Consider the following 27858-nt stretch of genomic DNA (forward strand, 5'->3'; position numbering starts at 1 on the left):
ATGTAGCAAGCATGCAACAGTCAGTTGCAGACACCACTCGACAGTATGCAGGACAATGTTGTAGTCAATGCTAATGCATGTGCATTGAGCGACACAGTGCAACGGTTAGCGCAATACATTTGCAGCCCCAGCAACCCAGGTTCAAATCAGCTGCTGTCTGTAAGGAGTTTGCATGATTTCCCTGTGACTGCTTGGGATTCGTCTGAGTGCTCCACTTTCCTCTCATGTTCCAAATTCCTACTGGTTACTAGGTTAATTCATCATGTGAATGTATTTGAGTGGCACAGGCCCATGGGCCAGTAGGGCCTGTTACTATGTTGTTACATCTCTAAATTTTAACAAAATGTGACCGAGAAGACTGGAGTGGTGACATTGTTGTGCTTTCGGTAAAAAGATTGATCCATTTATTATAATACAATAGGATTTAAATACAATTTGAAGAAACAACTGAGAGATTTGCGAAACAAAGATTCTGCCTTAACAAGGAAACCTTTTCAGTCAACCTCGTCCGATGGCTGGGTATGGTCCAAACTTTAAGTACAATGACGTTTACAGTTTGACCGTCCCTGGTCAGCATGTTATAAAAATCTTGCTTTCCTGATCAAACTTTGTGGTGAGTAGTAAAGATAACAAATTGTGGAAACACTCAGCAGGTCAGGCAATGTCAGCAGGACGAGGAACAGAATTGATGCTTCAGAACTGACGAAGTATTTTCATTCTGGAACATCAACTCAATTTCTCTTTTCGCTCTTCAAACCACTCTCCCCTCCATTCATTTTAATAGTTTATAAAGTGTATATTGTGTCTTATCTAATTCATTACTTTATATTACATTTTTTCAGTATTATTCCTTTAAATATTTGACGATCTGAATCCAAAATGAAGTAGTAATGCTTGGGAGCAGACGCTTGTACTTGAGTGATGTATTCATTAAAGGGTAAGAAGCAAGTTTATTTTGCTTCACAATATTCCTTAGCCCACTATCCCAGCCGAGATCCTCTCTAACGTGCCCGTCATAGCAGTGCACCAGATGCACCCTGAAGATGACCATCTTAAGCCAATTGGAATTAGATCACAGGAAATGCCTTTAACACAGTGAAAGATGCTGGGAGACACAAGGCCCAGTTACTTCATTCTGTTGCTGAGTTTTTCTCCGCTCCTACATTTTTCCTGTTTTGCTGGTCTGTTGTGGTACATTTAATCCATGAATTAAGAGTGCTCTCTGGGATCCCAAGTCCGAATTGTTGGTGGCCCCCACCTTGCCCAACCTTCCCGAGGCAGGCTGTTCAGCAGAGATTTAGTTAATTCATGAGTAAGCCGAGACTTGTGCCAATTGTTGCGCACTCCTTCCCTCTTCCTCAGCACGGCGACTCCACGTAATCGTTTTCAAAGCGTGGCCTGGAGCGGCGGATAACAATAACGCGGGGTGTCCTACAGTCCTCCCGCCGGTGTAATATGTCCCAGATTAGCATGGCTGCTGCAAGTGTTGCTAAGAGACAGGCTCCGATGTCCAAGTAGCAGGACCAGGAGAGGTGAGTATTGGGGCCTAGTCGGTAGAACGTCACCAGTCCAATCACCAACACGAAACCTAATAGTTATAAGAATAAGAATCAATATTAGGTACACGGGAAATCCCAGCCATCACAATGTCCTGTACAGAGACATGGGATCAGGACCATACAAAGACCAAGGGACCACTCAGCCCATCATTCTTCTGCTGTTGCAGTTTTAAACTGTTGATTCTCCTTTACCTCAGGTCATTTTATATTATTTCATAGTTTGGTCATATTCCTCTTTAAATATTTGTGATAAAACCTGACTTGTTCAGTGTGGAGTGGAAGGAGAGATTAGCAGAATGTCCGCATTCTGGTGATGTCATGCTAATATCTCAATCAGCGGAGATATCCGCCACTCTCAGAAATGTGAAGGTCTTGCTTAGCCCTTGACCTTCTCTACCCTAATGAAACTGTCTACCTTGCCTCAGGCTTTACTTTTAATGATGTACTTTACGGAGTCACAGTAAAACTTCAAGAAGCAAACAATCACAAATGCCTGCACTGTTTCCAAAGTGAAAGGCTGGGTTACCTTTGCGCCCCAAATCCTTGCAGTCTGTCTCTGCTGATGTGCATTCCAGGGTGCATTCAATGCAAGTTCAAGTGGCAAAGTAGGAAACTTCCATTTTCACTGCATGGAACTTTTGTATTCAAATCTCAAAGGTATTTGCCCAAATTACAAAGCTCCCAAAAGTACAGTCATTCATTGTGGGATTCCTGCCCTTAGTGACCATGTCAGCAACCTCCTGGTAAAAGGAGTTCTTCAATAGCTACCCCTGGAGGGTAGCTGCCAATACAGTAGCTTCCTGTGCCCTTTACAGAAATCTTGACACCAGTGGTTCTCAACCTTTTTCTTTCCACTCACATACCATTTTAAGTCATCCCTATGCCATTAGTGCTCTGTGGTTAGTAAAGGATTGCTTACTATGTGAGTGGGAACAGACAGTTGAGAACCTTTGCTTTAGACCCAATTGTAACTGAAATATTTTGCTTGAGAAAAATTGTAATCGGTCCATTTCCTTTGGAGTTATAAAACCATGCACATAACGAGTCAATTAGGTACAATTAAAACAGTGGCTTTCAAACTTTTTTCTTTCCACCCACCTATCACCTTAAGCAATCTCTTACTAATCACAGAGCACTTATGGCATAGGGATTAGTTAAAGTCACACATCAAACTCAGGCCCGCGGGCCAAATTTGGCCCGTGATATAATTATATTTGGCCCACAAAATCATATCAAATATGTATTAGAGCTGGCCCACTGGCCGCCGCGCCAGTATAGCGCATGCATAGCTAATACTACAAATCCCAGAATGCTTTGCAAATGCGTTGGCCCTGGCCCGTCAGCCCGCTAATCGCCTCCACCTCCTCTCTTTACTTTCATTAGTATCTGCGACCTGTCGCCCAACTCACATGTAATAAACCCCTTACGAAAAATGGCCAAACGAAAGACAGAAAACAGGACCTTTCAAGACAGGTGGGAGGCAAACTATATGTTCATCATTTTAAAAGACAAACCTGTTTGTCTTGTGTGTGGAGCCAGCATGTCTGTAGTTAAAGAATAAAACATACGACGACACTATGAAACAAAACACCAGGACAGATATAAGGATCTGAACGAGAAGCAAAAGCTCCAGAAGGTGGAGGAGATGAAAATAAGTCTGGTTTTACAGCAAACTTTATTTTATTTCTCATTTGTTAATGCTTCTTCTGGGAAGAGTTTAACCAAAACTATTATTAATAAGAAAAAGTTTAACATTACATATGTTGAAAGAAGAGAAAACATGCAGATGTCATTGAAAATTTTCAATAAATATTTAGTTTGGCCCATGACATAGTCCAAGTTTTTAATTTTGGCCCTCTGTGAATTTGAGTTTGACATCCCTGGTTAAAGTGGTATGTGATTGGAAAGAAAAAGGTTGAGAATCACTGATCTACACCCACATCCAACCCAGACCACCCCTCCCACTGGGGATCCTGCCAAGCCCACAAACCCACCCACCGTTGTAACATGCACATCTTCTTCGACAAAGCTTCTCAATTTTGTGAAAGTGTCCTATTGACCTGTGGCTGTTCAAGGGTCATTTCCTGAAGTTTGAGCTAAATGCAGGAAATTGGACCCGCAATTTCCCACTGTTCCTGAAACAGTAGTTTAGGATGAGGAAACAAGTGATGGTGGCTTGGAACTGGTCTCACAAATATATTGTCTTATTTTAGCTATTTAAAACACATCAGGGAGATTGCTAACCTTTTTTTTAACAAAATAAATTCAATGCAGATTCATTGCTAGCTCTGTGTATTTTCTTTTGCAGTCTGGGTTCATCTGAAACATCATCTCTTTTTGTGACCTGCACTCCCCAGGTTACCAAAGTATCTACCCCTTCCTGTATTGGCAGCTACCCTCCGGGGGTGAGTGGCAGCTATTGAAGCACTCCTTTTACCAGGTGGCCCTCTTTATTGTTTCTCACTCAAACAGTTATTCATCAGGAGATGGCAGGAAACTCACGCTGGAGTTTCCACCATGAATCCCAAAATAAAATTATCTAGCTAAAGCAAGTCATTTCCCTTCACAGGCCCTTTGTGTGAACTGCAGCAATGAGAAGTCAAAATGACACATGTTCCCAGATCCTTGTACTTCTTTTTGGTCAGACAGATGGTTGTTCACCAGGTTATTTAGATTTCTCCTTGCCCTCATTCTTTCTTTTTAAATTTTTTAAAATTGAGTTTAACATACAAAATCATCTAATAGAACAAACAACAGGTTATATGATATACATATCACAAATTAAATATAAATGTAAATCAAAAACTGATCCCTAATTGATTCTTTAACTTGTTTCTTTAAAACATCAAATTCTGTCAATATGGTAATTAAGAGTTTATCCCTTTCTCATCATGTATCCCACTATAGTTCTGGATAGAAAATAGGGCTAAATTAAACTATAGAAACAAAGGGTAAATTCTATCTTAATTAATGATATGATCCATGACAACCAAGTTTAAACCCATATTTGAGTAATTTAATCAAAAAAAATGAAAAAGGAAAAAAAAACAAAAATCCTCTGATGAATCTCACTCCTCCCTCAAATCAAGGCTAACTTGTAAAATTGTAAAGATATGGATCAAATAGTGACCTTCAGACACCAGACAGAGACTCCGGAGCATCCAGACTCTTAAATTTTCAAATTATATTAGTAATCCATGAATGGGCCCCACATTTCCTCTTAATGAGAAAAACCAAACAAAACAATGAATCTTTGATAAATTCTGAAAAATATCTTTGCAAATTTTTTCTCAGTTCGGGCATTCCCAAAACATATGAGGCTTCAAAAATTTTGCACATCGCATAGAGGATCAATGTCCAGGTAAAATCAAGATAATTTGACTTTGGACGGATGTATCCTATGCACCACCTTAAATTGTAACAATGTCGTGCACAAAATGAGGATTCATTCATCAAGTTAACAGTGGAAAACCAATCTTGGCCTGAAAAAGATATGTTCAAATCACATTCCCAATCATTCTTAATCCTAGTCATGGAGGCTGCTCTTAAATGTAATGTTATTATAAATAATTAATATTAATCCATGCTGGGAGAACTTGCAAATTGAAAAGTATATCAATAATATTTTTTCTTGAGGTTCTCTGAAAATCAGATAGTTTAGACTGAACAAAATGCCTAACTTGTAAATACCTGAAAAAATGTCTATTGAGAAGTTTAAATTTGGTTTTCAATTGCTCAAAAAGTGATGCAACTTCTGATGAAGTAGTTATCCCACAAACAGACACATTTGCTTTAGGAGTTGACCTGAGGCAGATGCAGTAAAGGAACAGTTCTGATTCCTGTTCGTTAAATAAAAAATCAAGTCTGAAACAGTGTGCTTCACCATTTCAAGACATCCGCTTTCACTTACTTAACCCAACTGCAAATGTCATATCCTTGCCTTCAAGCTAGAAGGAAATATTGACATCAATCAAAATTCATCTGAACTCTCAATTTAAATGAGATGTGAAGGATGATGCCAATTGCTGAAGTTTATTTTAGTTTTTAATAATGAGTGACTGGTGATTATTTAATCTCATTTCGCATCCTTTCAGAAGTAGCAGTGCAGAGATCTTCCTGCTGGTGGGGAGGGGGAAGAAAACAAATAATTGGATAGGGGAGGGCCCATTGGAAATTGAGTTAAAGCTGCTCAGATTGGCTGATTGATTGCTCATCAATCCATGGTCCTTATGACATCATGTTATGTGGCTCAGGCTGTTTGCTCCATACAGTGGTTCTCAACTTTTTATACTCACATATCATCATTTAATTTCATGGCTTGGCTTCCAAACAAATATTTAGGAAGGATCGTAGATGTGGGCATGTCCTTCAAGCCTGTACAATGGATTTTTTAGGTGGAGTACAGTGTGCGTAGTACTGGTCCCACCCTTTGCCGGGGTTTATCTGCCACAGCCTAGTAAGTTAGGACAGTGACAGCCAGGTCCTTGGGTTGTAGGTGTTACGTCAGAGTGTCCTTGGCCTGACAAGACTAATGAGCCCCTTCTGCCTGGGTTTGAAATCAGAGTTTTCCTTCTCTTCAACCAACCAAAGCTGACGAGCCCAGCCCACCCATCCAGTTATACCGCCTGACACTCGGTCATGCCATGACATAGTAAACTCAATGAAAACGGGGGACATCGATGAGAAAGTGTTGCTATGGACACAGTAATGTAGGAGAGGCCATGTGCAGTGACCTCCTGCCTGGCAAGCCAAATAGTGGCTACGCGGTGATCACTACACTGAGAAAGGAGAGGCAATGTATTATGCATGCACTTTCCCTGGCTGAGCAGGACATCAAGCCCAGACCTCTCCTGCCCTCTGCCATATGTACTCTGTGGTTAATAAGGGGTTACATAAGGTGGTATGTGAGTGGGGGGGGGGATAAAGGTTGAAAACAGATTTCAGATTTATTGTCAGAGGACGTATGTGACATCACGTACAATGAGAACCATTTCTCACTTAGCTTTGAGACTTTTTTATCTTCCACATGGAATAAAACTAGGCCTGAATGACGACTGAGTCTTTCTCAAACTTCTGTTTTTACTTAAATATTCACACCATTTCACTCTACTTACAAAATCAGATGTTCTCCCTGATCAGATGTTTTTATTTGCAATCTTTTTGTTGCAAGTACAGTTCTTTGGGATTACCTTAAATTTTTTTTAACTCCACCCCACTTCTTGCTGCTCCAAATCTTTTCCTTTTCTATTGTACAACCCACCCCTCCTTATACTTGCTTCTCCATCATCGGCACTGCCCCTCTGTGCTGGCTCAACTCCTCCCACAACGTTGTGTCACTTACAGTAGTAGTATCCTACCTACAGAAGTACAAAAAAGAAATTGATGTTTGTATAGAAGAAAAACAAATCACCTCCATTCTGACCGTAGTTGTCATCTTGGAGGTTTGGGATGGTTTCATTCTTGCTGTGTAAAGGTTGTCTCATAGAAAATGGGTGAAGAAGGCTATTCAGCCCGCCGAGCCTCTGCCCCATCCAATAAAATCATGGCTAATCGTATAACTTCAGTACCCTATTCTTGCTTTCCCTCCATGCCCCTTAATCCCTTTAGCCAATATCCTAGTCCCTTTTGAATAAATCTAATAAACTGGCGTCAACAACTTTCTGTGGCAGGGAGTTCCACAAGTTTACCCAAAAAATGGTGGTATTGACGCTGGTGCGGACCTGGTAAGATCGGAGAGCAGAGAGTCCAACCACTTATTTCTTTCCCAACGGCTCATTGTAGGCTTTAAACGACCCATTAAAAGAGTCAATTGTGTTTTATTTAAAATCCTGTGACCATGGGATCTGGGCCCAAGATATCAAAACCAGTGTTTGGCAGCAGTCATAAGGAGTTGCAGACTCTGAGGGAGCAGCAGACTGGTGAAGGGCATCAGTAACAGGAAGAAGCAGAGGAGGCGACCCTCGGCACGGTGACCATGGTGGCTAACTAGCGAGGGGCTCTGTGACTGAAGGTGGCAAGCTGCTGGCGACTTGAGTTTAAAGGACTCACCCAGGTTATAGGCTGCTGGGGACTGGCTCTTGAGAACCAGGTATTGGACCCGGGATTTGAGAGGTTGCTGAGGGCAAGAAAGACACCCAATGGGCCCTGGGTACTGAAGGTTTGAATCTGTGCTTGGGTTGCCGATGATTTGAACTGAACTGGAGTCTTGTGTAGCTGCAGAGGCCAAGGGAGAGCTGGAGGTGGATCCATGGATACTCAATGACTCTGAGGGGTCTCTCTTTTGTTTCTCTTTCTCTGTCTGTAAGGGATGCCAGGCAATGCTAACGGTGAATCTTTGTCTGTCTTCTGGCAGACTAAAGGCAATTTTGTGTAATGTTATATTTTTATTTTATTGCATTACAATAAATAGCATCTGATCTCTCTGAGTCGTTCTACCTCATCTCAATACCAAATGACTTCCCCCTTCTTAGACTGTGACTCCTTGACTGTGACCCCTTGTTCTCGACTTACCGAACATCCTGAATATTCTTCCTTCATCTAACCTGTCTTCTCCTCTCTGAATTTTATTCATCTCAATGAGGTCTTCGCTCATTCTTCTAAATTCCAATCAGTATAACCCTAGTCTCTCCAGTCTTTCTTCGAACATCCCAGGATGCTGAATGCAGGATGTACCACAAGTGGCATGAACCAAGGAAAAACAAAGCCAAAAGGGAAAATATTAGAACTGATCAATTAAGAATTTATTCAAAGAGAGTAAGCTTAGAAAATTGATTTTGAAGATCCATGTGCACAAGAATATTTCAGAATCTGCACAGACATCATGGGCCAATGGGCCTGTTCCTGTTCTGTTCTATGTTCTAACCCTGACTCTCCAGTCTTGGGGGCATTTCATTTCACCACATCCTGTTGTGTTCAATGATCCTAAAGCCCTTGTTTATGTGTGAGCTATTGACTATGTCCATGGACCCCACCGAGCCAGAGTTCTCATTTACCAACCCCAGTGGACCTGCTTTGTCAATATGCCACTTAACCAGGCCTAAGTGTCCTCTGTTGACATGGAGCCCAATTTTTGCTGGGGCATTGCTGGAGGTGGCAGAGTGGAGAAGGATGGGTGCTCTGACCACCTCCCTGTTATTTCTTTAAACATGTTCACCCAGGAAGCAAAATAGGATATTTAGTGCCTACCACAGGTGGAGAGCAAAACTCTGAATATCAGCCAGAAAAGCATTATTTTGGATGGGTGCTCTGACCACCTCCCTGTTATTTCTTTAAACATGTTCACCCAGGAAGCAAAATAGGATATTTAGTGCCTACCACAGGTGGAGAGCAAAACTCTGAATATCAGCCAGAAAAGCATTATTTTGTATTCTCCAAAATTTATTTTGGAGTATACTGGAAACCCACAGTAGGTCTGACAGCAGCTGTGGAAAGAGAAACCATAGAATTCAATTTGAATCCCTTCCTCACTCCTATTTTTATTTCCAAATTCCAACATCTGCAGTTTTCTTAATTTTTCAAATATTTTTGTCTTTTCTGATGAATATCTTCATTCACAGAAGTGTTCCCTTCCACAGCCTGCTTGGAATGAGATCTGCTTCTGAATCTTTTGTGAAAAATGAGAGGATGTTGAGAAAGGGCCGTTCTGAAAATTTCACATTGAATAAATCCCTGCAGGTTCATTTCATATTTTGACCTTTTTTTCTTTGTTTAGGAAATGGTGGTTTAATATAACTTTCTGTGACTTTACTTTTGCAGATAAGTCTGAGCTGTTGAGTGATTTGTACTGTTGTAGTTTATTTGCCAACAGACTCTGGGCCTCGTACAAGGCTCTCTGCAGAGTTTCAAGGCTCAGCTTACGTAACAGGTAATAACAGGCATTTCCTGCCCTTGGATCGGGATATCCTGGCGCCCTCCAGTCGCTCATCACATTCTGTGCAGACATTGGGCAGCAAGTGCAAATTGGCGGGACTAAAATTAGCCGCCTCGCAGAATGGCACTGATCTCCAGCTCTCTGATTGTCAGAGGAGCAGGAACAGTGAATAAACTTCCTATTCACTGAGCTTTGTAAATCAACAGAGCTCAGTCGGGACTTCACTCTGGGAAGTGTTTCTATAAATCAAGTCAATGCTGTTGCTTCGGAAAATTCTTTAACAAGCTAACTTTATATCCTTCTCTTGGCCATTCTTATCTCAAGACAGTTAACTATTTCTTTCATTAGTCATTTTCTGACATCTTATGTTCTCAATAACTAGCATTACTAACACATGACTCGTCGATTATCCCTTTACCTTCAGATGTGCTGTTTATGTTCATTGTCATGTGAACTAAGATACCGTGAGTTTTGTGTGTTATCCACGCAAGTCAACCCATACTTAACTACCACTAGTGTTAAAATAAAACAAAAGTTTGGACTAGAGTGTTACAGAGAAAAGCAATTAAACGAGTGCAAGGGCCATGATGGTAGGGTTTCTTTTACTAATGAGAGATCGGTTCGGAAGTCTAACAACAGTGAGAAAGAAACTGTCTGCTGACTTCTTCCAGTTCGTTGATTTTTAAAAAAATAGATTCCAGCATCTGCAGTCTCTCTTGTCGCCCGGAATATCTGTACCATTATTGCAGAGAATTTCATGTAAATCAATGCATTGTTATAGTGACTTCAGAAACCATTTTCCTCTTTCTGGACATATCAGAGATGAAGACAGAGAAGCTCTCAGCTTGTTCCGCACATCGCCTGAATAGAGCCTAGCTTTCTGCCTTGCTGGAGTGTGTGCATTTGGTCATAACTCAGCAGATCTTGCCCCAGCCTCCTAGATTGTGCTAAGAGGAGCTCTTGCTAGAATCATAGAAATGTAAAGCACAGAAGAAAATCTTGCTTTAGGTTACTCCTACTTCACGATTCTTGGCCAACAGCATTGTTAGTTATGGGTCTTCAAAAAGCTGAGGGGTCCTGTCTCCTTTACACTTTCAGGCATCAAAGAGTCACTGGTCCTCCCATCACACCCTATCTTTGGAAGGTGTTTTTTTTCATAATCAGGATTCTGGTGTGATCAGGACTTTGAATGAATTGCAGGATGAGATCAGAAAACCACTCCAGTAAAGAAATCTTTCTCTGTAGAAAATTTAATGTAGCATGGCTCTTGGAATATATTAAAACTGCTATTAACATTAGAGATCACTTAGATTCTTGATGAATGCTGACCTGCTTCCATCTTAAGGAAAGCTTGGTGTAAGTCACATAGTTATGTATAAACCTGGAGTCCAAGGGATCACCATCTCTGAGCATTTTTCATGTTGCTTGGATGTATTCACAGATAAAAGCCTATTTGTTATTTGGCATACATGGATTTTTTTCAGAGTTCAATTTTAATTTGAAGATGTCCCTATTTGTTAAAGACCTAAAAGGATATCATCAATGTCCATGAACCACTTACTTTTGTAATGTTATATGAAGGTATGTTTCTCTAGAAATCTGATTTCACCCTTTTACTGCTGCACAAAATAAGTGTTCGAATCTGGCCCTGTCTGGGAGGAGTTTGTACATTTTCCCTGTCTCTGTGTGGGTTTCCTCCGAGTGCTCTGATTTCCTCCCTCCCTTCAAAACATATGGGGGTTGCAGGTTAATTGCGGTATTTGGCCTTTATGGGCTCATGGGCCATGGTGCTGTATGTCTAAATTTTAAAACTTAATCAGTATCAAAGTGATTTGCACTCAGAATGCATGTGCTGTATTGAGACCTCCACTGTTCCCAATGGGATTAGGATCTGTTTGAATGTACCTTCTGGCAATTTGTTATTCATCACTTTGAGAAAGGTGTTCAGCCTATGAAGACATACACCCCGTGATATTCCGGCATGAGTGACAGACTCTGGCTGCCATGGAGAAGATGGAAACTGCAGGGAGAATGAGAAATCTCCCAATTTTCTCTAAGGAAAATTAAATTCCTCATTGAGAGGATAAATGTTTTGAGGCAATATTTGTGGGCCAAGGGTATTGGGAGACCAGTCAGGCCCACCATTGGAAGATCCTGACAAGAAGTGATTCCAGCTGTTTCCTCTTGATTTTTTGAATTTGGGAAAAAAAAAGAGACACAGAGAATGGCTTTGCAAGATATGTCTAGGTAAGTTGCAAACCTATGAAGAAAGTTGTGGCCGGTCACTGCAGTACTTGGATTAGGAATTTAGTCATTATGCAGTGGAAGTTGTGAAGGATCTGTCAATTGTAGGGAGGTATAATTGGCAAACCAGTTAGCGCAACGTCTTCACAACGCCAGCGATTGGGACTGGGGTTAGAATCCCGCACTGTCTGTAGGGAGTTGATACGTTCTCCCAGTGTCTGTGTGGGTTTTCGCAGGAGCTCCGGTTTCCTCCCACCATTCAAAACATTCCAGGGTGTAGGTTAATTGGGTGGCACAGATTCGTGGGCTGAAATGGCCTGTTACCGTGCTGTATGTCTAAATTTAAATTATTAAAAATTGTAGAATGGAGTGCCAAAGTGGTATAGTCACCATCTGCATTATGGATTGAGGGTGCAGGCTCCACATGCAAAGCATCTCTCCAGGAGGAAGTCGGTAGGAACTCCTGCAGTTATTGCTTCCACCCTTAACTTTGGCACAGGATGTTGTTCTGATGTTCATCTGATTACCTTCCAGTAACATGCTCCTTCTGCCATGAGTCCCTCTAGCTTCTAGTAACGTTCCTTCTGCCACGAATCCCTCTAGCTTCTAGTAACATGCTCCTTCTGCCACGAGTCCCTCTAGCTTCTACTAACATGCTCCTTCTGCCATGAGTCCCTCCGGCTTCTAGTAACATGCTCCTTCTGCCACGAGTCCCTCTCGCTTCTACTAACATGCTCCTTCTGCCATGAGTCCCTCCAGCTTCTAGTAACATGCTCCTTCTGCCACGAGTCCCCCTAGCTTCTAGTAACATGCTCCTTCTGCCACGAGTCCCTCTAGCTTCCAGTAACATGCTCCTTCTGCCACGAGTCCCTCTCGCTTCCAGTAACATGCTCCTTCTGCCACGAGACCCTCTAGCTTCTAGTAACATGTTCCTTCTGACACAAGTCCCTCTAGCTTCTAGTAACATGTTCCTTCTGCCATGAGTCCCTCTAGCTTCCAGTAACATGCTCCTTCTGCCACGAGTCCCTCTAGCTTCTAGTAACATGCTCCTTCTGCCACAAGTCCCTCTAGCTTCCAGTAACATGTTCCTTCTGCCACAAGTCCCTCTAGCTGATCTCATTGAAACTTGGTACAGGTTAATATTGGAAGAACAAAATAATCCAAAACTGAGGGATCACAGAATCAAAATAGAAAGTGGTCACATTCAGGACTGAGATGAGGAGAGTTTTTTCACTCAGTGGGTTGTCAGTGTGTGGAATTCTGCACCCCAGAAGGCTGTGAAGGGTCCCTCATTGAGTTCATTCTAAACAGAAAAAGGATTGCTGGATATTTAGAGATTCAATAGTTCTGGGCATGGCGCAGAAAAATGGGGCTGAGGTAGAAAATCTGTCATGATTGACAGGGTAATGCCCTACTGCAGCTGCCAATTCTTGCATTCTGTGGACATGTTCAGCCAGTGGTTGCCTGAATCTGTCGAGAGTCATCAACAAAAGCAGATCCTGTTATCAGAGACGACACACTTCTTTATTGAAGTCAAAGTCTATGAACTCTTCCCTCTGCATAGACAATGATCTCTCTGATGTTGCAGTGAAAATTCATGCTGAGAAGTTGCAGGGATCTGTTGTGGCCGTATCAAGTGGTTTTGCAGCAAAGTTGAAAGTGGAGGTGACCTTGACCTCCATGGAGAGCATAGTCCAGGCAAGCAAACATGGCTGAAGATTTCTGCAGCATTTTTGTCAGAGATGACCATCTTGGAATAGCTATCCATCTGATTGGATAGAAAGCTCAACGGGAGTAGTCTTAACCGATGTTTTGCCATCTACTCCTGTATCGTTGTTAGTTTGAGGACACTCTGGAAGATATTTGACCAGGAAGTAGTCATCTGTTAAGTTTTCCCCAAGGTGAGCAGAACACCCTCGAAATAGATTTAAATGTACATTGCATCCCATTGTTCAAATTTATGTTGTAAAGAAAATTTGAACAACTTGGACATACTTTGCTAAATATCTGACTCAGGGAAATGTCTGACAAGTGTCTGGAACAACTCCTAATGGATGTAATTTCACTCGAAAAGAGTAGACTTGGATATAAAATTTTAATCTGGCATCATGATGGCTCATATGTTCTTGTCTTGAACCCAAATGTATTTTATTTTTCCCTCCTTATCCACCCAGAGCTGTTACACTGGACAACAATTTATTTTAAAAAGGTTTGCTTCCTGAAAAAAAATTAGGATTACGCTAGACAACTTCAAGATGAACACAACAATGATTTTCTGTATCACATAGCAAGTTGGAGAAACATTCAATTAACTTTTATTGAATTGATCATTAAGCAGATACTTGTAACAAATGTCAACGGCGCAACAGCTGTGATACATTCTGTTACATTTCTGCTGTACTGAATCTTCCTGATGACAATAAATGCTATTGTTAAGAACACTCACTATGCTATTGCTTGAAGAACATATGCATCAACATGTATTCAATCAATATCAATGTAATGCACAGCATCTGTATATGTGAGCTGCTTTTATAGCCTGTCTACATCTATCCTGACTAAGCATGCCCAGGCCTAAGACCACATTTGCATAGCACCTGCACTGAGTGCATGCCCAGGCATGCTTGGACTGACCAAAGCAGCTGGCTCTATGGGCATATACTAGTAAACTTAAAATATGACAGGAAATCACAAAATAGGTTGTATGTTTAAAACAAAATACAGTACGTGATAGGAATATTTTAATATGATTTTTGTGATCAAGAGACCAAATCCATAAAATACACCTAAAAGTGTTCAGGGAGAAAAATCTTTGTTGTCCAGTGTTATTAGTCTGAATAGCAATGTGTGATGTATGTTTTGCCTTTGATCAAGATGAAAGGACATGTGAGGTAATACCAAGTGAGTCATCCTAATCAGGATAACCCTGGTCTGAGCTGATCCACCCTGACCCCAACTGCATGTCCCTGAGTCAATTTGAACCCAACACATTTATCCAGGCCCTGCCGGGGTTTAGCTGTCCCTGAGTCAATTTATACCCAACACATTTAGCCAGGCCTTGCAGGGGTTTAGCCGGGTACCTCGGCTCTACCTCTTAGTTATAATGTGGGATAAATCTGGCTGAGTTTATGAATTGCTGATGGTTTTTGGATGAACTGAATTTGGAATTGGAAAGAAAATATTTGCAGGGCGATGAGAAAATAGCAGGGAAGTGGAACAAATCAGCAGATGAGACCAATGTGTGAATGGATGATTGTTGAGGGCTGTGAGATGTGTACACTAATGAACCTAACCTAAATGAAGTCTGGCCATCGCCATGATGAACAAGCCATCGCAAGCTTCAGGCTTTTGCGCAGCTGTTAAAATGGTGAAGTGAAGAGGTACTTACTGGACAGCTGAAACAGAGCAGCAATGGCCTCCTCCCACCACTGTGAATCTTGAGTGATAAGTGGCAGTTCCATCAGTCCGAGGAGGAAAATGAGCTGGCCAGCAGTCAGGGCTACTGTGGCAATTAGGTTGCAGGCCCGCATCATGTCAAACTGAACTGCAGAAGAAGAAGAGGACACTATTAACTTCTGGGTCGAATTGCAATCCATTTCTATCAGGCCGAGTGAAACACAGAAGTTTGCAGATGTTGTGATTGTAGTAAAACCAGAAATGCTGGAGGAAGTCCACAGGTCTTGCAGCTCTGGGCATTCGTGACCTGCCGAGCTCCTTGATCTACATTTCTATCAGATGTTGCCTTTTCAAATAACATCAGTTGAGGTGGAAAATGAATGATCAAAAAATCTATATGTTAATAACAACAAGCCACGATGTTTGGACTAGAGGGATGGACTAGAGCAGTTTAGAGGGATGGGCTGCCTCAGTATTACTCCTGCCAAAAATAATTGTCTGTGGCACTGACTTGTACAGGTCTCATTATTACTCTGCTTCAAGAGCTGAAACCAACTCCAAATCTTAACTCTTAAGTGAGACGTCATCTGATTTTTCATAATGCCGTGAAGTATATATTTTATATTGCTGGGAAGAAAAGCTGGCGGTGCTGCCAGACCTGCTGCCGGTACAGACCTGGGAAGAGCGGGAAGTGGAGAGACAGACTCTTTCTCTGTCTGTAAGGGGCATCGGGCAATGCTAGTGGTGAATCTTCATCTGCCTTATGGCAGACTAAAGGCAATTTCGTGTAATGGATTTCTGTTTTATTACATAACAATAAATAGTAACTGGTCTATAATGCAAGCAAACTGCATTATTTATCGAGCAAGTTCAGAGCTAGTGAAATAGCTTAAACGAGGAAAGTTTGTTTTATATCCATGATTGCCGCCAACAGCAGAGTAAGATTGCCAGCTAAAGCAATTGAGCCCAAGTTGGTTTTTTTAGTTCAAAGTTGTAACATTCTTACTCTGTCATCTCTTGGGTAGATGAATAATCATTTTAACAACCTTTATATTTGTTAAATTTAAATGGAGTGTGTACAAATTTCTAAGTAACATAAATACAGTCACATACTCATGCACATCTTTGCATATACACCTTTCTATCTTGGGAAATTTGCCAATCATTTTCTTTTAATGTAGCTTCAACTTGCATGACTTGGTATTAATATTGAGCAGTGAAGAATTGAACTGTACCTGAACTTCATTCATCTTGAGCAGTCACTTAAATTCTACAACTTCCACAAAGAATTTAGGTTGTAATATAAAGACATTTTGAATTCTGTTCTGATAGAGCTGAGGCCATTCACTAACTTTGGCAATTTGAATTGTTTACTGTGTTCTCTTTTGTCCTAGTCAGTGTAAGGTTATAAGATAAGTCTTCATGTTACCAATTATCTACCCAGGACTCTGCTTGTGAGCCAATTTGATTGCCCAAACAAATATATCTCCAATTTGTATTTGCTTTATGATGGCATGCAAACATTGATTTTAACATGTTCCACAACACATCCATTCCACGATCAATCTAAATTGCATTGTTAACCCTACAGTTTTTAAGTGTTTCTTGTAAATGCTGCATCTCTGCTCCAAATCCTTTCTATTGGGAGTGAAGATAATCCACAGGACTAACAGGAAATCGGTCAGCCAGTGTCACTTCCATTCCAAAACTGTGGTCACCTTAACCTCAGGAATTGAGCTATGGTATGCAGACATTGCATGTGTGTGTACAGGTTCAGAAGCTCAGATCCACACAGACTGTGGGCTGCTGGAGACTGGCTCATGGGAACCAGGTATTGGAATGACTTTTGAGAGAGTGCTGAGGGCAAGAAAGGGCCTTGGGTGCTGAAGGTTTCCTGATTGTGCCAGAGGTTTGGATCTGGACCTCGGATTGTCATTTGGTTTGAACAGGAGACTGTGCGGCTGCAGGAGGAACTGAAGGCGAATCCACGGATGCTCAGTGACTCTGAAGGGACTCTCTCTTGCTTCTGTTTCTCTGATTGTTCGGGGCACTGGGCAATGCTCATGGAAACTCTTTGTTTGCCTTGCAGAAGACTAAAGTTTAAATATATCTTGTATACTACTTTTTAAATCTATTATTACATGACCAAAAAGGAACCTTTGAAAAGTAATCATTTTAGCTCCACTGAAGCATATGAAAGTTTGGACCTCCTAAACAAAAACCTCCACCAACCTGTCCTGATGCACAACACCATCCTCTAATAATAGAGCTTAATGACGAGCTCTGAGAAAGTTTTAATTGCGCATATTTTGTGGCAAAGACAGACTTTTGAAATTCTTCTGGCTTTTGGCTCTCTCAGGAAGAAAATGCTTGATGATCAAGACCTCCAACCTTGTCCCTGGCCTTAAGGTTGTTCTCAAAACACTGGGGAATAAATGTAACAGCCCACTAACTTTTGCGAATCTCTAACTCACAGAAGCCCATTGCTGGTGATGGAAAGAAGTCACTAAGCCTTGCAAACTGTCCCCAACAGTAAAGGCAATTAAGCCCATTTGTAATCGAAGTACAAGGTTCTCCTTAACCTCCATCACTACCTTCCCCCACCAACAAATAGTACAGTGATTTTATTCATCCTCTTCCCCAAAAAATAAACTGTTGGGAATTTTGCAACACAGCCCTAATAGTTAAAGATCTAATGGCCATGCCTGGCCTGAGGCTCAATGTACCTCATTTTTGAACTGTCCATGTTCCCTGCAAGTGAAGGAACAGGGATCCAGCACCCTCCCAAGACCTTAACAATCTTACCCCTGTGGTAGATGAAAGGTTTATAGACTTACGTTTGACTGTGCTCCGAGATTCTTGATATCCAGGGTATTCTGAGCCCCAGCTTAAATTCTCACATTCATGATCCAAAGTTTGTTCAGGCCTCATTGATACTTTGCCTTTATCATTTCCGTAGCACATCTTCCATAGTCCAACACTGCGCTTTCTCCCATCCTCCAGCACCTGATACACCCAGTTGGGGGTGATGGCTGCTGCATTGTTGAGAATTAGGGACAGCAATGCCACCGCTACAGCAGTCGCCACCAGCTTTTGAACAGCCATACCCAGCTGCCTTTTCCCAGCTCCAGGACCGCTCTAGTGACCCACTGAGCACAAGGGAACTTCTTGATTTCCACCCCACGCACTCGTGTGCATTGGAAACACGAGAGTACCTGCTAGGGGAGCTGAGTATTCATTCTCACCTTGCGGTGTCCTCAAGTGGGACGTTTTGAATCCAAATATTTTGTGTTTCTCCGAAGGTTATCCACCCTCTTGTGCCTTCTCAACAAGAGGAGCGGCAGTGATAAGCTGTCGTGTGTGCAGGTCCATCCCTTTTGTTTAAGATGTAGATGCTCCTACTGCAAAACCCTGAATAAAGCCAGAGGGACCAGTTCTGTGCTCTCCTGTCACCGCACACCTGTTTGTCGGTTTGTTAAAAGGCAGATCACCTTGAGATCCCAAGCAGTCGGGAATAAGGTTTGCAGAAGTACTCTTTGTTCAGATTGGAATAGTAAGAATTATGGCACTACACATCAAATGGTTAAGCAGAATTTGGCCATCCTGTTGAAATAGATTTCTTACTTCAACTATGACTATTTTAACATAGCTGATAAAATTCCGTAGAAAAAGACTTTCTGAAAGTTAGGAGGAAACCGTTGTTTTTCTAACTGTTGCTGAGTCTCTGGGCGTCACTGGCTGCAACCAACATTCAGTACTCCAACTTCATAGTCAAACATTAACAGGATGTGTTTCCTCTGAGGAAGGGACTTGTACGACAATCCGACAATCAACGCAGCTTTTCCAGATCCTGGCACAAATAATTTGGAAACGGGAATTTCTTCTGTGTTCTCTGTCCGGACAAGGTCACTGTGGAGGAAATGAGGAATGTCACCAAAGCAGTCTATGGCTTTCTCCCTTAATATGCTGCAACCTCTGACAGTCTGCAACTGATTAGATTCAATGGTCGTTACTGGCTTAAATAATTGTCTGCCTGCAGAGGTGCAAATTCTATAGTTCCATAATTCTGCAATCTCTCCACATACTGTATCCCTTACCCTTCATGACAGTTGTGACAACTTGTTATCTTTCTGAATTGTGTTTTCCCCCTTCATCTCCTCCTCCTCCCCCTCCATCTCCTTTCCCCTCTGTCTCCTACCCCCTTGCTCCTCCCCACCCCCTCCCCCCCATCTCCTTCCCCCACCTTCCCCTGGCAGGAAAAGAATCTCAGGGTTTTATGTATGTACTCTGGCAATACATCTGAAATCTCTAAACCTCTTGAGATCAAGTATTGTATGTTTTGTTAAATCAGATGAATGAAACAAATCAATATCTGACATTGGTGAGTTTGGAAGGAGATGAAGGTTGAATGTATGTATAATTGGTTTAGGTGTGGAGTTAATCCCGGGTTGAGAACATCAATAGAATAGGCAAGGATTGAGAAACAGAACACGTTGCAGGAGGAGCAGTTTGGATGAGGGTCAGCAACAATATGGATGGCTATGGGATGGGAACAGGACTAGTGTTGATGGGAATAGGAACCAGTGGAGGCTGAAAGTGAGATGGTGGCAGGTGCAGAAAGGGTATGAGGTATCAATGAGCAGGATTGTAGTGAAAATAGGATGGAGCAGGAACAGAATAGATATGGAATAGAGCTTGATCTGGTGTGGTGAAAAAACAAATCTTTGTCAAATTGTATTATATCCTCTCTGATTACATTAATCAATAAGGCTTTGGATCATATAATCAATAAATTAAACACAAAATCTGCAGATGCTCAACAAAGGGTCCAGACCTAAAATGCTGACTGACTGCCTCACTGAGTTCCTTCAGCTTCTCTTTGTTCACCTTAGTCAATTTGTTGTTAGGACAGACAAACATTTCTTTGATGCTATTCACCACCTCAAAGCATCTTTCAATCTTTTGAAGAACTTATGGCAGATACTTGCACAAAAGTCCCATAATCATTCACACCTTAGGGATAGGATGTTTTTGCAGGGGAGTTATCCTTCTTTTAAAAAATGCCATGTGATCTTTGGCAGAAGTGCCACCTTTCAGTTGGGAAAGGTGGCACTTCTGCCAAGATAGCACCCCCCTCAGTACCACACAGCCTTGGCTGAGATGGGGGGGGCACAGTTCTTTGACGAGAATGTTGACAGGATTTCAAGGTTTGAGTTACAGGGAAAGGTTGTGCAGACTAGGGCTTTTTTCTCTGGAGCGTAGAAGATTGAGGGGGACTTGATCAGGGTGTTTAAGATTTTAAAATGGACAGACAGAGTAAACGTGGATAGGATAGGCTTTTTCAATTAAGAGTGGGGGAGATTCAAACTAGAGGGCATGGTTTAAGATGGAAGGGGGAAAATTATAAGGGGTACATGAGGGGAAATTTCTTTCGCAAAGGGTGATAGGGATGTGGAATAAGCTTCCGGCAGACGTGGTCGAGGCGGGATCATTGGTTACATTTAAGGAAAGACTAGATAGTTACATGGAGAGGAGAGGACTGGAGGGGTATGGGCCGGGTGCTGGTCAGTGGGACTAGGAGGGTGGGGATTTGTTACGGCATGGACTAGTAGGGCCGAACTGGCCTGTTCTGTGCTGTAAGTGGTTATCTGGTTAACAGTTGGCGCAAACCATTCATTAACTGGTAGATTCAACAAAAATTTGATGGCTTTAAAACAAATTCATAACATTAAGCAGGAAGGAGTGAAAAGGATTACAAAAACCCAATTAGTGTCATAGATTATCAGCAAAGAAGCCATGAGCTTTCTGATCGAATTATAATAGCATTTTGTTTTTGGTTGACAGTAAACAATTATTCAAGTGTTGTGTCCGTCTGATTCACTTCATCCTGTTTCATAGTTCATGCATCCAGAGTACATTTCCACAGAACAGTACTGTTACCACAAATAGTTTCTGTACTTTTCTATTTCAATTCCATTACCCAACACATCTGCTCTCTATTAAAAGCTGGTTGCTGTTTCCGCAAGTTAGGTACATATGCTTGTCATTGTGTTAAAGTAAAGAACAGGAAGAATCCTGAGCACAAAGACTTTGAATTTTTCTGCAATCTCTCTGGTTTAACCCTTTCATTATGATTCTATATATAGCCTGGTACAAAATGTCTTAGGACATGCTCTGTAGGACATGGAAGGTACAGTACTTTCGAGCATGTGCCGCCAATTGTTTCATTTGTAAAAACTACTATTTTCAACATCCAGTGAAGATTGAACTTTGGAGGTCATTTGTGAATCTTAAATGTGTCCACATAACTCCACACCTAAACCAAATATGTACAACTTTAACCAACCCTGGATTAACTCCACACCTAATCCAATTATACATACATTCAACCTTCATCTCCTTCCAAACTCACCAATGTCAGATATTGATTTGTTTCACTCATCTGATTAAACAAAACATACAATACTTGATCTCAAGAGGTTTAGAGATTTCAGATGTATTGCCAGAGTACATACATTCAACCCAGATAAATGACTCAATTCCAAAGTTCAGGCTCTCCCAATCAATTCAGGAAGTCAAGTTTATTGTTATCCGATTGCACAAGCCAACCCAACTAAACAGTGTTCTCCGGTCCTCAGTGCAAAACACACAGACACACAACCAGACATAACACACAGACGGACAAACAATACATACGCAGGACCAGTATTTCATCTAAATAAATAAATGTTGTTTCATAAATATGAGAGTCTCAGATGTTTAGTTTGAGCAGGTCCTTTGGTTGTTCAGCATTTTCACTGCCCGTGGGAAGAAGCTGTTCCTCAGCCTGCTGGTACTAGCTCTGATTTTTCTATGTCTCTTTCCCAATGGGAGCAGCTGAAAGATGCTGTGTGTGGGGTGGGGTCTTCAATGATTTTTGCACACTCTCTTCAGACAATGATCCAGGTAGATCAAGTCGATGGAGGAGAAAGAGACTCCAGAGATCCTCTCTGCCACTGTTATGGTCCTGTGGATTGACTGATCCATTTCTCTGCAACAACTGTACCCACAATGTGATGCAGCTGGCCAGGACACTCTCTATAGAGCTCCTGTAGAAAGTTGACATAATGGTGGCCATTATCCTTGCCCGCTTTAGTCTTCCCAGGAAGTTTCATCGCCATTGCACCTTCCTGACAAGTGAGGAGATGTTGAGTGTCCACAATAGGTCTCTAATTAAGTGAACTCCAAGGAACTGGAGCTCTCTTCTTAGAGACTGACAACAGAGCTTGTTAGAATAAACCTTCATCTGGAGAGCAACACAGAAACATGAACTGCCAAATGATTGGCAGTGAGTTAAACAGATAACAGTAAGTCCACATGGTTGTATGAACGTTAGAGATAGCTTATTAGTCTGTCTGCAGCTTCTCACTTATGAAGTATTTTGTGACAAACTTAAACTTTAGCCACATTTTGTGTTGACTAGGCAGTGATCTTGATTCCTATTGGAATATTGATAGAATAATGGGCATTTCATGTGATTGCAAAGTATCAAAACTATTTACAGACGTCAGGTCAGTCAGTAAAGGTCAGGGTAAGTAAATATACCCAATTAGCCCTTGTCAGCAGTTTGGAGTGTTGGCATACTGTCTGTTGTAGGCTTATTTACCTTTGATTCATCAGTAGTACTCCTGTCAATCAGGTTCAAACCCAGCCAGGACTTGACCACAACATCTCAACTCAGGTTTCAGATGAAACCTGAAAGGATGTGAAAGGCACCGGATGCAAGATATTTTTATTTTTCATATCCTTTCTGCTGGAGAAATAAGTTGTGAAGGATGACAGGTGGGTTCGAATCACCCATCTCTGATAGCTTACTATTTTAAATTAAATTTAGATATACATGATGGTAACAGGCCCTTTCAGCCCACAAGACTGTGCTGCCCAATTACACCCAGTTGACCTATGACCCTGGTGGAAGGAAACTGGAGCACCCAGAGGAAACCCACTCAGACACCGCAAGAGCTTGCAAACTCCTTACGGACAGCACTGGATTTGACCCCTCAGTTGCTGACACTGTAACCGCCTTGCTCTAACCACACTTCCCTACACCAGCTGTGTCACCCTTTATGCTAATTGTGCAGCCTTTTAGTTCTTGCTCAGGCTGATATTGTTCATTTCTGATTATCCAAAATGCTTGGGACCTGACCTACATCGGTTTTAAGGATTTTTCCAATAATTGAAAAATTTCTTTAAGCAGCCCAGTATCATCAGTATTAGCTGTCGTCAATCCCCAACACCTCCCCACTGCCGTCACCAATCCTGCCTGGGAGTCTGAGGTCTCGCCTCACGTGTAAGTGGTAAGAGATTGCACGTACAGTCCTAGGGATTGTTCTCCAGCAGAATTTCAGCAACCCGACTGAAAGGGTATTTGACAGAGGGTGCGGCTTGGGCGGGTGAGCAAGGAGAAAACGCAGCTCAGGCAGGCAAGAGGAGAGAGCTCGGCTTGGGCGGGTGAGCAAGGAGAAAACGCAGCTCAGGCAGGCAAGAGGAGAGAGCTCGGCTTGGGCGGGTGAGCAAGGAGAAAACGCAGCTCAGGCAGGCAAGAGGAGAGAGCTCGGCTTGGGCGGGTGAGCAAGGAGAAAACGCAGCTCAGGCAGGCAAGAGGAGAGAGCTCGGCTTGGGCGGGTGAGCAAGGAGAAAACGCAGCTCAGGCAGGCAAGAGGAGAGAGCTCGGCTTGGGCGGGTGAGCAAGGAGAAAACGCAGCTCAGGCAGGCAAGAGGAGAGAGCTCGGCTTGGGCGGGTGAGCAAGGAGAAAACGCAGCTCAGGCAGGCAAGAGGAGAGAGCTCGGCTTGGGCGGGTGAGCAAGGAGAAAACGCAGCTCAGGCAGGCAAGAGGAGAGAGCTCGGCTTGGGCGGGTGAGCAAGGAGAAAACGCAGCTCAGGCAGGCAAGAGGAGAGAGCTCGGCTTGGGCGGGTGAGCAAGGAGAAAACGCAGCTCAGGCAGGCAAGAGGAGAGAGCTCGGCTTGGGCGGGTGAGCAAGGAGAAAACGCAGCTCAGGCAGGCAAGAGGAGAGAGCTCGGCTTGGGTGGGTAAGCAGGGCGAGAGTGTAGTATTCAATTCAAATTCTCAAAATACCACAATGCAATTTATCACAAAGTTGCAGTAACTCATGGCCAAAAAAAAAAGACAATTTATAAATAAATAATTAGTGCTATCCTTTCCTTCAATGTGTAACTTGTGGATAAATGTCTCCTTTGTAAAACTGATTCCCTGTAGCCCCACTTGAACACGGTGGGTAACATTTTTTAAAAACTTTTTCAACTTGTCTCAGCCAAAAAAAATTTCAGATATTTGAAAATTTTGGTAGCAGGTTTTCAGATAATTGGAAATCTGAATTGGAGCAGGTAACGAGAGGGCCAAATTGGCCTGTTTCCGTGCTGTAATTGTTATATGGTTATATGGTAATACGGATAAGGCAGTTATCGGCAGAAGAGGAAACAAGCTTCCAGGAAGGCTCTCAGAGAAGCCATTTCCAAATCATACTGTTCCACGCCTTTAAAACTACAACGTCTGCTTTTTGTCCAATACCTGCAAAATGTTTTTAGAGAAACCTGTTTCTCGGCTCAGAATTAACTTGGATTTATAAAGTTCCTTAAGCAACTTCAGCAAATTCCAAAGTCTTCTTCAACCAGTAAAATTCTTTAGAAATATGGTCATAATATCACTAATAATTATGTAAATCTCCATTTAAAGTAAACACCGCAGGCACTGAATGACTTTTAAAATGTGAACTGTTTGATAATCTGCCCCAGCTGAATTCCTAAACTAGGAATAGCTGCAATTAGTTCTCCATCCAGGATTCAGGTCACAGCACAGTTCTTGCTCCTAGTTATTGGGCTAAGGCACAGACATTGAACCTTTTCTCTCCCATTTATTGGGATGACTGGATAAATACAATTCCTTCCCTTTTCCAGTTTTTGGTATCTGTGCACCAGCGCCATTCCTCCTCTCTACTCATTATTGGGATCATGGGACACATACAATAGGTTCTCTATCTTAATAATTGTGAACAATGTGCAGTTGCCATTCCTTCTCTTTACTAGTCATTGGAATGAGCACATAGAAACCAACTCTCCTATTCCTCCTGTCTGTGTACTCGTCCCCTATCACTTCCTTTTGTTTCCTTTTTGTCACCATTGCACCAACACAATTCCTTCTCTTTCTTTGCTATTGGGATCACTGAATGGAGAGAATTAAAAGGACCACTCCTCCAGTTATTGAGACCAGTGTTCTGCACAACTCCTTTGGTTTTATTGTTATTGGGACTGGTTGACAGACATGATACCCATCATCTCCCATTTGCTAAGACACAGTTTATTTCTTTACTCACTATTGCTGGAGCAATGTGGAACATAGAGTTTGCCCTCTCTCTCTCCCCAGCATTCCTTCCTTTTCCAAGTTCCTAAAGTCAGTGAGAGGATATTGTTCCTTCTCCTTCCTTGTTGTTGGGATCAGTACACAACTAATCCTGAGATCATTCCTTCTCATCGTGTCTGTGCACTAATCCCAACATCAGTTCTTGCTCTTTCCCTGTTGCTGGGATCAGTGCTCACTGTTCCCGCTCCTTCTATTTAATGGTGCAAATGCACAGATAGCTCTCCTTTTCTTTCCTAGTTATTGGAATTGTGACACTACTCTTAATCTCATTCTTGGTGTCTGTGCATTGATCACTGCAACAATTCCTTCTGGTTCCCAGATATTGACATCAATACATCGGCACAATTCCTTCTCTGTTATATGGAGTGAGGCACAGACACTCTCCCTTTTCTCTTTCTCTCTCCTCGTGATTTGGATCATTGCACAGACATGATTTCTTCCCTCTACTGGCTATTGATGGTTATTGCCCTGTTTTATCAGATTCTGAAACAATTCAACTGTGATCATGTTGAATGGCAGGGTTGAGTGGGCTATTTCTAGCTTTAATTTGTTATTCTTGCTTTACACTCTGCAGTAAAACCCCTGGTATCTGAGACCTATGGGGATTGTTTGGTGCCAGATAAATGAATTTTCCAGTTGCTTGAGATTGTGTATTGTGTGATTGAGGAGCTAACAGTGAGGCATGCCAATTTTAAACCTGTATTTTTTACCTATTTATTTTTTGCAATTTTTTTGCCAGTTGCTTGATGTTGCTGGTGGCTTGAATTCTGGATAACAAGGATTTTACTGTATTTATCATCTTTTTAAGTTACAATGCAGAAATCATTCCCCTCCTCTCCTAACACTTCTCAGCTTTTTCTTTTACCCTCACACCTATTACCTGTTGTCAGCCTGTGCTCCCTCCTCCCTCCTCTCTTCCCCCCAACCTTTTTATTCAAATGTATACGTTTTTTCTGATTCCTGAACAAGGGCTCAGGCCTGATATGTTGGTTACCTTCAACTTCCTATGGATGCTGCATAACCTGTTCAGCTTCTCCAGCATTTTTGTGCACTGCACCCAAACCCAGCGTCTGCAGATTTTCTCGTTCAACGTCACTCTTAAGGTCTTTGAAATGAGCAATTTGCCACAATTGTTTCACTATTGGGTGGTTTTCATCCGAGCTCCCCACTTATTTACCTAGTGTTTCAATGTCAATCTCAGCCAGATCTGCAAGAGAATTCAAGTGAATGGGTGTGGAAGACAGGCTGAACTCATAATTCCATATTTGGACATGATTTTAATGGACCACTTTTCCTTTTTGTAGAGGACTGAAGCGTTTAGATTTTATAAAGTTGGAGCTGTTTCCTGACATGACCCAGTTCTTCTGGTTACATTGTGTGACACCCCGTGGTGGTCCCAATACTGTTAAGTCACAGAATGCATCGAAGAGCACTGCACGTGCCACCACTCAGTAAGCTGTAGACTCAGCTCTGCTTCTCCTGCTGCCTACTCAGGATTGAATCATATATAGAATTACATTTTCTCCATGGTTCTCACCATAAGAAGCATGTTTAGACCTTCTTCCATTTATGTCAGCCAGGACGTACATCAAGTATGTGATACCTAGAGCCCATGTTGGAATTTGAAAGGGACATGTAACTTGCATCCAAATCAAAGTAATCTCTGATTTAATGGAGCAAAAGGCCTTTATCTCCCCACTCACAGTGGTATTGCAGCCTAGGCACAGGTACCAGTCCCAAGCACACTGCTGATGTACAAACAAGACTCCCCCAGGAAATCAGACAAAATCTGCATTGAATAAAATCAGCACCAGGTCGAGAGCCTATGGGATTAAAGATCATTTATCTACTAGTTGCACATGCACCTTCAAACTAAAACAACATTTGGAGCGTTCCAAATATTTTCATTCTTTAGTTGGAGGGAAATTTCTTATTTAAACACCATAAATACTTGTTTGTCTTATCAAATAATAGGTATCCTATTATGAAATAGCATCATTTAAAAAAAAATTAAATGACCCTGAACTACCAGATTTTTTGCCCAGCTATATGGATTATAAGCAAGATAAAAGTTACCCAATTGATAAGTCCACTTCATCTGTTGCTAACTGTAGTCTGCATTTCTACTGCGACCTTGGCTCATAATATGATCCCATCCCAGGAGAAAGATGCGACATTCTCAGCAACTCCAGCGAGTGAGCCCTGTGCTGTGTGGTGCGCAGTCTGCAGCAAATGGGAAAGGAGTGCCTTCCCTTTCATGTTGGGCCCTAGACAGCACTGGCTGCTGTGCAAGCTCCCTTCATGCTGATTTACTCTTCAGCTGATCTCATGGAGTGAGCAGCCAGCTCCCAGCTGTGAGCTCTGACATACA

The 27858-nt window shown here is 42.1% G+C and overlaps 2 protein-coding genes across 9 annotated transcripts in view; one reads left to right on the top strand and one right to left on the bottom strand.

The window, feature by feature from the left end:
• Positions 1-27858, top strand: part of ift140 (intraflagellar transport 140 homolog (Chlamydomonas)) — a 190447-nt gene that overhangs the window by 89243 nt on the left and 73346 nt on the right. The window lies entirely within an intron of this gene.
• tmem204 (transmembrane protein 204) lies at positions 382-27797 on the bottom strand. Of its 2 annotated transcripts, XM_069905354.1 has the most exons (5): positions 27564-27797; positions 17907-18978; positions 15062-15217; positions 3074-3134; positions 382-1588 (listed from the first exon to the last, which is right to left on the bottom strand). In XM_069905354.1, exons 2-5 carry the CDS (start codon positions 18172-18174, stop codon positions 1432-1434), a joined length of 642 nt encoding a protein of 213 aa, XP_069761455.1. In that variant the 5' UTR covers positions 18175-18978; positions 27564-27797; the 3' UTR covers positions 382-1431. The 2 variants fall into 2 exon arrangements, with proteins under 2 accessions (XP_069761455.1, XP_069761454.1); XM_069905353.1 differs by lacking the exon at positions 3074-3134 and having other exon boundaries at positions 27564-27791.

The sequence above is a fragment of the Narcine bancroftii genome, chromosome 12 (assembly GCF_036971445.1).
Source record: "Narcine bancroftii isolate sNarBan1 chromosome 12, sNarBan1.hap1, whole genome shotgun sequence".
In the NCBI taxonomy this organism is placed as follows: domain Eukaryota; kingdom Metazoa; phylum Chordata; class Chondrichthyes; order Torpediniformes; family Narcinidae; genus Narcine; species Narcine bancroftii.

Bases quoted from the DNA above. Each gene is read 5' to 3' on its own strand.
- tmem204 (XM_069905353.1), bottom strand. From the start codon at position 18,174: ATGGCTGTTCAAAAGCTGGTGGCGACTGCTGTAGCGGTGGCATTGCTG. The intron at 15,218-17,906 runs GTAAGTCTATAA...CTTCTTCTGCAG, and splicing joins ATCTCGGAGCACAGTCAAAC to TTCAGTTTGACATGATGCGG. The intron at 1,589-15,061 runs GTAAGTACCTCT...TATAACTATTAG, and splicing joins TGCTCTGTTTCAGCTGTCCA to GTTTCGTGTTGGTGATTGGA.